The 13,276-nt window shown below is 38.7% G+C and overlaps 1 protein-coding gene across 2 annotated transcripts in view; it reads left to right on the top strand.

Annotated features, from left to right (window-relative positions):
• Window positions 1–13,276, top strand: part of arhgef6 (Rac/Cdc42 guanine nucleotide exchange factor (GEF) 6) — a 30,099-nt gene that overhangs the window by 14,673 nt on the left and 2,150 nt on the right. Inside the window, exons 12-23 of one of the 2 annotated variants that reach the window (XM_077577551.1) lie at window positions 2,689–2,827; window positions 2,920–2,979; window positions 4,538–4,684; window positions 6,282–6,368; window positions 6,787–6,868; window positions 6,993–7,108; window positions 7,338–7,517; window positions 8,861–8,881; window positions 10,146–10,242; window positions 11,486–11,572; window positions 11,677–11,776; window positions 12,241–12,295. In XM_077577551.1, the coding sequence (XP_077433677.1) occupies window positions 2,689–2,827; window positions 2,920–2,979; window positions 4,538–4,684; window positions 6,282–6,368; window positions 6,787–6,868; window positions 6,993–7,108; window positions 7,338–7,517; window positions 8,861–8,881; window positions 10,146–10,242; window positions 11,486–11,572; window positions 11,677–11,776; window positions 12,241–12,295 (1,171 nt within the window). The remainder of the gene's footprint in view (window positions 1–2,688; window positions 2,828–2,919; window positions 2,980–4,537; window positions 4,685–6,281; window positions 6,369–6,786; window positions 6,869–6,992; window positions 7,109–7,337; window positions 7,518–8,860; window positions 8,882–10,145; window positions 10,243–11,485; window positions 11,573–11,676; window positions 11,777–12,240; window positions 12,296–13,276) is intronic. The other variant, XM_077577550.1, reaches the window with a different exon arrangement.

The raw sequence follows: 13,276 nt of genomic DNA, 5'->3' as shown, positions 1-13,276 counted from the left end.
TATTATTATTATTTTTTTTTTTTTTGTAGTTCATTGTGTATGCACATGACTCCGACAGATAACATCTTCTGCTATAACAAAGACATTTGTGGTATGCTCTAATATGAGTTACTTTTCATTTGGTCATGATACAATTATTTGTTCATGAAATTTGAACTCTTCAACATTATTTATGTGTTAACTTAGTAATCACATTAGTTAGATATGATGATATTCTCAGTGATAGTTTTTAAAAGCAAAGGCAGTCCAATGTTTTTGAATGTGACTGATTTTGAGTTGACTAAAACTGCCATTTTATATGGGATAGTTCAATATACATTGAAAATTTATGCTGTTGTTTTATCTATTTCTTTGTCATGTGAGTGCATTGAAAGTACTTAAAAACACGGAAAACCCATGAGCTCCCTGGACTTGGCTGGGTGCCAGCGGCCCCCAGACCCCCGGCTAAATTTTCAGATAATTTCACTTTGGTCAAATCACATCCCTGTCTTATGCATCATTTTTGTTTTTTAGAATTCACTGTTCACATCTTCCGGGATTTTTTTTTTCTGCATTCAAAATCTGTTAAAAGTTCTGAGTTGTTTTAGGACTCTTAAAATTATGTTGTTATATATTTTAATCCAAGCACATCATTTTGTTTGATGCTAACACACAATGCATGACACTATAGAAGTGCTAGTGATGCTCGCATTGATGTTGACCATCTATTGGTGTTTTACGGGGCGACAAAATGAGATGATTAATAGCATTAACCTCCATCACAATGGGGAAATATGATTTCAGATCATAGAATATATCAATGTTAGGGACAAAGTATTAGAAACAGTTGAGTTATTCACTGCCAACTATCTCTTAACTGAAGGCTTAATTGCTGATCTGAAGTGTATTGCGTCTCATTAGATGGCGCAGGGTGTACCTAATGATATGGACGGCTGCAGCACGATTTTAAGACACTAGGTGTCATGCTGTCATCCTTAAATAGTTGACGTAACAACGACAAGATAGCAACTCCACTGGCGGTAGAATGCTGTCATCGCTCCATGAGGACTATCGTGGCTCTGCGCTGCAGAATCATTTGACCTGCACACAGGAAGCCAGCGCTACATGTTGACAGGATACGCACGCTTGCGGTTTTGCTGCCGTGCTACTAAAGTGGTGAAGACAGAAACATACTTTATTCATCCCATGAGGGAAGTTAAATTGCCACAGCAGCGATAATGACGCATGTACACTTGTATTAATGGTATAGAAACAAACAACAAATTATAAACAAAACTAATTCGCTGTTAAATAATAATAAATTAAAAATAAATAAATAATGTATATATTAATTTATATGAAAATGTGTAATCAATTAATGCAATGATAAACTAAACAAGAAAAACAAATGGAAGATTAATATGTTGCATGATGTTATAGACTAAGTAATAAATATAATGTAATTATGTAAAAGTAGTACGGTGTGTGCATTTAGGGGAAAATGGGAAGCACAATATTATTAGCAGTGGTATATGATTCATTTTAATACACCTGTATGCAGTTTGGTGCATCTGTTGGTATCCATATGTATGCGATTGTACAGTAGTTGCATTGCACATTAAGCTTGAGAGAAATTAAAACTATTAAAATAATAAAAATGTGATTGTGTTTGCAAAATAGTCACTTAAATCACAGTCAGATTTGGAAATGGGGCACTTTGAGAGATGGATAAGGATTTAATAGTAGAGAAAGTGTTTGTTAATATGCGTGATGTTGATTTGACATTGTTTCGCTGTAAGTAGCCTAAATATTAATTTATATTATTAAGAGTTAACTATTTTTAAAAGTATTTTAATGTGGGGAAAAATTATTATTTCCTTTCAGCCACCGTCGTAGGAGACAGATATCACATTTGTTTCTTTTTTTTTTTTACATTATTATTATTTTTTTAGTTTTTGCGACGTACTGGGAGGTGTTTGTAATATTGCCGATCCTATTTAGCCACATGAGGGAGTAAGAGAAACCAAGTAAAAGTAAAGTTATTCCATGAGCTCAAGTTAACGTAAAACAGACATTAGTCAGAATATTTTCTGTCAAAACTTTTCCACTGAAGGCTTTTATGTTCCTCAGGGGTTTGTCTAACATTTGAAGTTCAACAAGTTACACATATTTTACTTATAAAGCATAATGGGAAGTTTTGGATAATTTGTATAACTGGAAAAAAAATTCATTGTTGACACATTGTGCTCTTAAGGTCACAATTTCCAACTGCTCACAGCTGATTTAGTAAGCGGTCTCTGACATTCTTTGGGCAAAATACACAAATGAAGAGAAAAAAATGACTTGTCAAGTTGTCACACTCTGATTCACGTCACAATCACACCGTTTTGGGGTGTGAAGCCAATGCCAAGTTTGTTAGAATGAAAACCGGGACAGAGCTGAGGCATGCAAAGTGAGTGACGACATACCGGCGGTAGCCGCTTTTCGGACCTCTCTTCTGACTATTTACTAATATATATTTTCTTTAATGTGATGTTACTGGAGCCTCTTGGGAGAAAGATCACCACTCCACATTCAGACTGCAGATGAATGTCGCTAATTAAGCTAGCTGACTAGCTTTCTCCTGTTAATGCCCCTTAGTGGCAAATACAGTTTTCATGCTATGAAATAATAACATGGCGCTAAGTCTTGTACCCGGCCCACTCTTAGCGAGGACCTGGACAAGTTCATGGAGAGCCAAGGAGCCAGCGCTCCGGGCATCCTGACGCTGACCACCAGCCTCAGCAAGCCCTTCATGAGATTGGACAAGTACCCCACCCTGCTGCAGGAGCTGGAGAGACACGTCGAGGTCGAGATGCGTCCGCGTTATCAAAGATGCAAAAATGACACCTCCACAAACGGTCCACCTCATGTTGTTTGTTTTTGATGCCCTCGCCACAGGAAGCCCACCCAGACTTCGCTGACATTGTAAAGGCCACAGCAGCGTTCAGGAGTTTAGTGGTGAGTGTATGACATTGTAGCGCCATCTTGTAATCTTAATTCATGTGTTCATTCATTGGTGTCCTGAAACGAGGGGGGGGGGGAAGATCAAAGTGAGGGGTTGCGTTGAAATGCCATTTGTAGACGGGATGTGTCGAAAACCACATTGAGCCCGAGAGCAGTTGACAGGTTCGTCAGCGACGCGCCGAGTTCCTAGTACGACGGCAACACGAAATATACTGGTGTTGTTTGACTTTGTGGCTTGCGATGAGGTTGTCAGGCGGACCCGACATGAAGCACCGCGACGGGTTCTCAGCCCACGGAGCGTCCTTGTGTGATCTGCCATGGAAAATGACAACGTTAACCTTCTCGTTATTTCCTTTTTGAGTAAAGAGAGGACAAAATTAGCACATGGAAATGTCACAAAGATTTTGAGTTAATTATTATTTTAAGGGATTTGGGAAAGAAAAGTTTTTTTTTTTCCATTATTTTTTGGTTTGTTTATTGAGTAAAAATATTATTTATTATTATTATTATTATTATTATTATTTTTCTCCATTTTTTTTGTGATTTATTTATTCGATGACTTAAATAAATCTTTTTTTATTCAAAATTGGATATGGGCACCAGAATTTGCTGCCAACTTCTTGAGCTGTCTCTGATTTCAAGTTGCAACAATTAAATAATTACTTTAATAAGTACTTTAAAATAGGGATTCACTTTTCAACCACCCTTTTATATACGACTGTGCAAACATTTGGAAATGTACTCGTATGTCCTTTTGGGCTATAAAAGCACTTTTTTAATGGCCATGACACACAATCAGACAATGTATTTCTTTAAAAAATAAGGACATTTTCTAATGTCCTCAAACTTTTCATGGTAGTGTTTTCCTGATAAATATTTATTTATTTATGTATTTTAGGGCTGTCAGGCGATTTAGAATTTTTTATTGTAATTAATCACATGACTTCAATAGTAACTCACGATTAATCACAAATTTTATATCTGTTCTAAATGTACAATAAAATGTTTCATATTCTTGTTAACATAAAACTGGGAAAAAAAAGTTAAACAAACAGAAATATGGCTGCATCTTGTAGTCATTGATACAGTAATTTCATAATAATTCATAAAATTGAGTTAAAATTAAAAAGATGTACTACTGTACTGTAAAAAAAACACACACACAAAAACAGTGTGATATTAATTTGTGTTGAGGTAATTTTTCTGCCACTAGAAGGCACAATTGCATTTGTAAGACGTTGGTGACAGCTCAGTGCATTTTTCTTTTTATATTAAGAGCTATCTAATCTTTAACATGAAGTAACTTTTTAGCACATTTTAAAAATTGTAAAATACAACCTAACCCCGGAATCTCCACAAATCTATGCATTACATGTCTGCTGTGTTGCAACTGGAATTCCCTCAGTACAGGCTTTACAAGTAAGGGGCGGTTATTAATTGCACAGAAAAAAAAAAGTGTGGTCTTAAAGGGACTTTAAATTAACTCAAAATTAATGCACTATTTTAGACACCCCTAATATATATATATATATTTTTTTATTTTCTTCTCTAGGCCCAGTGCCAGGACCTGCGAAAGCGCAAGAACCTGGAACTGCAGATTCTGTCTGAACAGGTGCGCGGCTGGGAAGGAGACGGCATGAAGAGTCTGGGTCACGTGCTCTACATGTCCCAGGTCCACATGAGGACCGGCTCCAGCGAGGTAAGCGAGTGGTTGGATCCCGTACAAAGCCGTGAATGGTCCCGCAATGTGCGCGCTTGAAAACCTCCAAAGACAGCTGTGTGGGTAACGTCACTAAACAGAAGCCCATGAAAGAGCCACGTCGTCTTTCTTGTGGGTTTTCTTGCGTTGGGGTCTGGTTTGACGAGGGACTGGGAAGAAGACGAAAAAAAAAGCACGTTTTCAGTGTCAACCGCTGCACCAGTCGCAATGTTGGACTCATCGTCCTCAGCAGGTTTCATTTTCTTTTCATATGAAAAGCTAGCTAGCATTAGCATATGTTGTAGTTTCATAGTTGCCTTTTTTTTTACAGGGATGCATAACCTTGCAAAAGATAACATCCACACTGAAATTAAATAATTTTAACTCTCCAACTCATTTGAACTAACTTTTTTTTTTCTCCTCAGTACCTTTTCCTTTTGCTGTAACGAAATTAGCATCATTGTTAAGAGTAGGGAGACCGGGGCTAGTATCATGGGTAAGTTGTCACATTGCAATTTTCTTCTCAACCTGAGGGCGCAACAGAAAAATGAAATACTAGTTTTCTTCGTATAAATGGTTAGGGGTTGTGTACTGTCTGAGAAGAGACATTGTGAGCTGACATGAGTGCCAGATATCGGTTTTGCACAACCCAAAGTAAACATTTTCAACTTCATATATTTTGAAACAGGCATCGTACATAGACAAATTCTAGCAGCAAATCAGGTGGACTCGTTAGAGGAGAGATTCGGGCATCTTGTCATGCCTCAGTCACTGCTCTGTTTTAAGCTAACTTTAAACTCGAGCAAGTGTTAGCCAACATGGTAGTTTGGGGCAACTTGTCTCAGTCATTTTGGGGTTTGTTGTCACATATGCAAAGAATGGGCCAATGGAAAATGCACCTCTGGCGACTCGATTTACATATACCAGAATTGCCCTTCAGATGATGCGTCTGAAGTGTGAGAAAATTTGTTTGCTAGGTTTTGTTTCATTGTTTAAAAATGTGTTTTTCCAGGATGCCCACCTCAGGACTGATTTAAGTTTCACGTACCATCCATTAATCCATTACCCAAAATGCTTTATTTTTTGAAATTTTATTTAATCTCAATTTCCAGTTTGAGGGAAGCAAAACAGGCATTTGAGGCTGAGAGCTATGACCTACATGCCAGCAGGACCTAAGGAGTTCAATCTATTTCATAATATTTTATGTTAAAGTTTGCTCAATGACTAGGGTACATTTTCAAGATCAATGATAAACAATTTCTCTGGCTATAAAAACAAACAAACAAACAAAAACAGGAAAACAAGGATAAATTTGTCTTTGTTTTATTAGCTGCAAAATCCAGCGTGACATCTTACTACATATAGTGTGACAACTTACCCGTTGGTTAGGTAACATGTCACATGTTCACTCCCTCTATTCGATGGCTTATAACTGCGCAGACACAAAGTATGAAAATGACATGAATACAAAAAATATACCTAAGACTTTTGTCTTTCAACTCTTATACATTTTGTTTATATATGATTCCAAGAAATAGCCCCGGTCTCCCCAAATTAGTATACTTTTCATATCGTAAAGTTAGCGTGTCTCTTTCAGGACAAAGATGAGCGCTACTTGATGCTTTTCCCCAACGTGCTGGTGATGCTGTCGTCCAGTGCGCGGATGAGCGGCTTCATTTATCAGGCAAGTCGTTTCCCCCCTCGTGATCTGTTCAAACAAAAGCCACGTGTGAGGTTTTGTTTTGTTTGTGGTAGACATTTAACCTCTGCATAAATATTGAGTAGAGTGGGGGGCCTTGCCATTCAACTCAACCCAACTCACTTCACCAGTGATTAATATTGCTGCAGTCACTGAGTCGCTTACAGTAGTGGTGAAACTTGTCTTTTTTTTGTGTTTGCAAGACTGTAATACACTGAAGTCGCACACAACAGGAGGAACCACAATGAATTAATCATGATGCATAAACTGTTCAATTCTTTACAATTAGGCCCAACCGATAGGGATAAAAAAAATAAAAAAAATCTTTATTATTTGTGTACTTTTTACCCTCATTGTAGACTACAGTACAAATCGTGATCATATGTCTATTGTCTTTCTTTAGGGACGACTGTCACTGACGGGCACCACTGTAACAAGACACATGGAGGATGCGGACAATGCACACTTTGCCTTTGACATCACAGGTTTGTATGTAGTCAAGCCGCCGCTTCTACAAAAGACACACATTCCCAGAAGTGGATGTGGTCTCTTCCGACTCTTTGTGCTAAAGGAAGTGTGTGTGTGTGTGTGTGTGTGTGTGTTCTGCAGGAAGCATGATGGAGCGCGTGACTGTGTTTTGCAGCAGTGCCCAGGAGCTGCAGGAGTGGCTGGAGCACCTGCAGCCATTTAGCAAAGGAGGCAGCCCTGCCGGCACCATCTTGAAGGTTTGAGCTCAGTCAGGCCATGCTTGCGGATCAACACATTAGAACTATGACCACCTTTTTACACCTCCAAATATTTCAAAACTTTGTGAGTCTTTGCGTGAGAAGTGCGGCGTGAATAAAATTGACTTAAAGGTCAACATGTGCATTCAACACATAATGGGGAACCTTCCAGTGATGGAAAACCTTCATCACTGAACGTCCTCGTTTGCATTTGTTCCCCCCCGTGCAGACGGTGGAGGGCAAGCCCCTCAGCATGGTGGGCACCCCAACCCACTTGTCCCACCTTGGCAGCTTCAGCGCCGGCAGTCGCGGGCCCCTGGAGCCACCAAAGATGAGCAAGCCCTGGTCACTCAGCTGCCTGCGTCCGGCGCCTCCCCTCAAACCCTCGGCGGCGTTGGGTTACAAAGAGGTAGGAGCGTGCAAAGCAGGGGTGGGCAAACTTTTGTGCTCACGGGCCAAAAAATTAATAATACATTGAATTCTAATAAGTTACTACAATTGAATAAAATAGAAAAAAAAACGATGTAAAGTGTTTATTACTTACAATAAATCAGTTAATAAATTAATTATTGATAAAAATGAATAAAAACAAAAAACGTTAAGTATATTTTAACCAGGCAGCACGGTGGCTGACTGGTTAGCACGTCCGCCTCCCAGTGCAGAGGACGTGAGATCGAGTCCGGGCTTCGGCCTTCCTGGGTGGAGTTTGCATGTTCTCCCCGTGCTTGCGTGGGTTTTCACCGGGTACTCCGGTTTCATCCCACATTCCAAAGACATGCATGGCAGGTTAATTGAACACTCCAAATTGTCCATAGGTGTGATTGTGAGTATGGTTGTTCGTCTCTGTGTGCCCTGCGATTGGCTGGCAACCAGTTCAGGGTGTACCCCGCCTACTGCCCGAAGCCAGCTGGGATAGGCTCCAGCACCCCCGCGACCCTAGTGAGGAAAAGCGGTCAAGAAAATGGATGGATGGATGGATATTTTAACCAATCAATTTTAGGAGAATAACTGATGAAATAATATAACAAATGAAATAGTTATAGTTATAATAATAAAGTAATTCTTGTTTATTTTTTACTCTTAGTTAATAAATTCAATATTTTTTTATTTGTCATTAATTGGTCAACGATTTATTGCATTTTGGTGGGGAATGTGTAAAATTCTTTATTTTTAGTAAATTAATTAATAAATTGTTTAATGTGATGAATGAATATAAATATATTAAAAATTACTAATTAATAACTGCTAAATTATTGCAACAAATTTGTATTGCAACACTGTATTTTAATGACAAAATAATTGTAGCTCATTTATTTCTTGTATTTATAATTCATGACATTTATTAACCATTATATCATAAAATAAAATGTAGAATATTTTTCATTAAGTTGCTCATGTATCTAATTTAGTGACCTTTCAGTGTAGATTTTACCTTTTATTATTTAAAAAAAAAATAATAATAATTTTTTCCAGTATTCACTTAAGAATTTCTCTCTTGCATGTCCTTCTTCCTCCTTGCATGAGCGCCGTCCGTTGAAACAAAATGCTGCCAAGTAAACAGAGTCAAGTTGAAACCACAATTAGCATGTTTTGGTCCCACAATGCATTGCCCTTCTCTCCAAACAGTACAACACAAAAGTGGAGGGTGTTTCTGCGGTGTGCAAATGTCGACAATAGTAACTCTGCATCGGCCTTTCCTCCCGTCATATTTTCACGCACTTCTTTTCTCTTTCTCTACTCTGTCTTCTGTAGAGGATGTCTTATATCATGAAGGTAAGGTTAGATTCCGTGTCTGTGTGTGCGCTTCTGGGGGGGGGGGTGGCGGTGGTGTGTGTGTCTAAGTAAATGTGTGCGCCCACTGTTGAAGTAACATCACTCGTTCCTCAATGTGGTTTCCTGCGAAAGCCTGCATGTGTGCTGTTTTTTTTTTAAATTTTTTGCACTAAATGACTTTCATCCATTCAAGAGCAGAAGCGTGAAACAAAAACTAAAAATAATTTGACAATAGGGACGTCATATTCAGTTGTTGTTCTTATTTAAATAAAAAAAATCTTTGTTGAGAGGTTGGAACAGACTAATGGCATTTCATTCATTTCGATGACATTTATTTGTGCTTTGAGTTATGAGCAGCGTCACGCAACAAACAGAAGTAACTACCAGGGATTGGATTTTTCCGCTAATTCGCGGAATTCCGCTTTTTTATCCCCCCCCCCCCAAAAAAAAATCCGATTTTTTATTTTTTTTTGTATTTCATTGTGTATGCACATGACTCCGACAGATAACATCTTCTGCTATAACAAAGACATTTGTGGTATGCTCTAATATGAGTTACTTTTCATTTGGTCATGATACAATTATTTGTTCATGAAATTTCAACTCTTCAACATTATTTATGTGTTAACTTAGTAATCACATTAGTTAGATATGATGATATTCTCAGTGATAGTTTTTAAAAGCAAAGGCAGTCCAATGTTTTTGAATGTGACTGATTTTGAGTTGACTAAAACTGCCATTTTATATGGGATAGTTCAATATACATTGAAAATTTATGCTGTTGTTTTGTCTATTTCTTTGTCATGTGAGTGCATTGAAAGTACTTCAAAACACGGAAAACCCATGAGCGAGTGCCAGCGGCCCCCAGACCCCCGGCTAAATTTTCAGATAATTTCACTTTGGTCAAATCACATCCCTGAACTACGATTGTCGAGTCATCAAACGTTCTAGCAGCAAAAAAGTCAAGTTTTTTTTTATTTTTTTTTTTATCTGGCACGGTCTCCTGTGAAATACATTTGATGTGACGACACGTTGTCGTAAAATCAATTCCAAATTTACCTAAATGCCTTTTAGCTGCAGAGCTGCAAGAAAAGGTGCGAATACTCGCCTGCTTTGGTCACAGCTGTCGCCACGCGCTTGCCGCCTTGTCGTCCTTTTGAGTCTCTTGAGAGCTTGTGCAGTGATTTTTGGTTTGCAGTCTTGGCTTCTTTTCAGGAGGGTCAAGTCCGAGACTCACCGACTGTTTTCGACTTTGCTCCCGCAGGACTCCAACAAGAGCCCACGGCCCATGAAGAAGTTCCTGCCTGGAAACAGGAAGAAGGAAAGGAAGCCTTCGGATGACGATGTTCACACCAGGAGAAGTAGGACTGACTGATTAAAAACAATTATATATTGCATTTGAAATTTTCCTGTTTGATACTGTTGAAAGTTCGCATTCTTAATCATTTTCCCTATAAGAAATAATTGTGTGAATGCCGAAGCACACTTGTTTTTCCGCGAAACAACTCCCACATAATACTTCCCATTTACACCGTTCAAATTTCGTCCAAAATTCACGCCTCTCGTGGTATAAATCTTCTGATTCCACATTACTTACAGTATTTGCACAATTTAACGTTAAATATCAACTTTCCCCCATTCATTTTCAATGGGACTGACGTTGAACTTTTTCCAAGTACCACTTTCCTAATTTCTGCAGGAAATGCACTTTGTCTCTAGTTCAGGGGTGGGCAAACTTTTTGACTTGCGGGCCACAATGGGTTTGAAATTTTGACAGATGGGCCGGACCAGGAGCATTTGGACCTCGTAGCACAGTAAACACACACAGATAAATGTACAACCCGATTTACTTATAGTGTGCACTAAGGACTGCGTTTTTCAAATGTGCAAAATCCACTTATTTAAAACAGCTTTTCCAATAGCTTCATTTTTTATTGTTTATTGTTCCTCTGGCCCACCCACCATAAAAATCCTGGTGCCGCGGCTGGTGCCACCTATTGGTGAAACGCGGGCATTGCAGGGACAAAATTAAATGAAGGATTTTGAATTTTTTTCTAGCCTTATTGGATAAGTTCAGCGGGCCGGATTGAAAAGCATAACGGGCCGTATTTGGCCCGCGGGCCGGGGTTTGCCCATGTCTGGTCTAGTTGCTTTTTTTTTTTTTTTGGGGGGAGAGCTCAGTATTGATCATTTGACATGTCATCATCATTGTTCTCCCTTTTTTTTTTTTGTATGTGTGTTTGTGCGTGCGTGTAAAAAAAAAAAAAAAAAGAATTCCCATACCGTTCACCTAACCCGAAGAGGGACCAAAGAAAAGCGAAGCCCAGCACCGACCAGACACCACCCACCGGGCCTGGGTCTGGTCGGGTCTGGTCTAGTTGCTAATGGTTTTGGGCCGCACGATGGATTAGTGGTTAGCACACCTGCTCCACAGTTGTAAGGTGCAGGGTTTGAATCTCAGCTCATTCCTGTGCGCAGTACGTGTCCAAAAAATGGCCAATTTTCTGCATGTGTGTGAATTTTGTCATCAAGATTCATGCGCTAACAAACCAACTGATTAAAGGCCTGTTTTGGTGGCATAGTTAATGGCTGAATTGTGTCCAGGTACGGTGGCCCTGGAGGAGGACGCTCAGATCCTGCGGGTGATCGAGGCCTACTGCACAGGAGCCAGCTTGCACTCCACCAACACTCGTTTGTATTCCTTCATTCTTATCTGACCTCCTGCTGGCTCACACGAAGCATGCGTCAAACTGTGTGTCGTTGTTCCGTGTGTGTGTGTGTGTGTGTTTGTGTAGCTGTACGCAAGGAGTGCGTTCCTCAGGTGCTCCTTCCCGAGGAGGAGAAGATCATTGTGGAGGAGATGAAGAGCAACGGGCAGACGGTCATTGAGGAGAAGTAAGCGCGTGCCACTCATTGACGGTCATCGTGTTTGTGATTTGCTTCCGAAATAGATCCATTTTCTTTTTCTGGACTTGAGTAACCTTGAATTTGGCGTGGAGGCTAACATCTTTCTTTTTTTCTTTTTTTTCTTCTGGAGAGCTCAGTATTGTTCATTCGGCAATTTTACCGATTTGACATGTCATCATCATTGCTCTCCTTTTTTTATATATATACTGTATATATATATATATATATATATATATATATATATATATATATATATATATTTTTGTAACATCTTTCTATCAATGTCTATTGCTTGCTCTATAAATCTGTTTTTATCGCTCTATCTAATTATCTCGCTATTCTTTCAAGGTGTGTTCATTGATTGTGCAAGTGCACCTAGTCTTAGAAATAATCCCTCCTCACAGCTGGATACTATGTTAGGGTTCTTTTTCTTTCTTTTTTTTCCCCCCCAGGAGTCTGGTTGATGCGGTGTATGCTTTAAAGGATGAGGTCCATGAACTGAAAAAGGTAATAGTCACCTTTATTGTACTGACTTAACAGCGTGTTTGTTCTCGTGCGTTTTCTCAAGTGCAACCAAATGGAGTCTTAATTTTGACCCATTTTCTATCAGCAAATTTTTAACAGTACAGTGTTGCTTTGAGGTACAGGTGGCGCGAGATACTTGTTTTTCGGCTGTGTGTGTGTGTTTTTTTTAATTCATATTTTAACTTGTAAACAATAATTTGAGCTACGGACAAATTTAGGCAGACAATCTAACACTACTCACAATCCCTGTGAAAAATGACTAATATTACGAAGGCCTGATCAATTAATTGACTGGCTGATTTAATCTACAAAAATCAAGTTATTTGTCAATTAGATTTTTATTTTTATTATTATTAATTGGCCCTTTAATCAGTTACCAGAATTTTATTATGCCAAATGTTTGAATTAGAGCTGCCAAACGATTACATTTTTGATCAGATTAATCACATCTTAGAATTTTGATCAATCACGATTAAGCACTTCATTAAAAAGCCTTTTTAATCAACATTTTTTTGCTCGCCAAATTTGTACAGCACCCGTTTTGGGTTAATCCTTTCGACATTTAATGTCGTGAGGATGTCTTCAACATTTTTAGATCCATTGCACACTCTCAATCCCCTCTTCTTCTAACCAGTTAATTACTTGCATAATTCAAAATGAAAAAAATATCACCCCAGCAGTAGTTTGACATCAACAAATATTCTGAATGTCAAACACAAACATTTATTAAATGCTTGACTTTAATGCATGTAGTTATGTTTATTGCTCGAACACAACATTTGCTACTTCTAACTTAACCATCCGCTGTCGAGCTAAAGAATCAGCTGTGTGATTAATCTGCATTAATACATGATGAATGCGATATTTTTTGCGATTAATCACTGAGTTAACGCTTTAACTCTGACGGCACTACTTTGAATTGACCTGGGCCTCAAAAATTCCATATTGTTCAGTCGCTGACTA

Source organism: Vanacampus margaritifer, chromosome 10 (assembly GCF_051991255.1).
Source record: "Vanacampus margaritifer isolate UIUO_Vmar chromosome 10, RoL_Vmar_1.0, whole genome shotgun sequence".
Lineage (NCBI taxonomy): Eukaryota > Metazoa > Chordata > Actinopteri > Syngnathiformes > Syngnathidae > Vanacampus > Vanacampus margaritifer.
The sequence above is the reverse complement of the archived record's forward strand: the minus strand, read 5'-3'. Positions and strand labels throughout refer to the sequence as shown.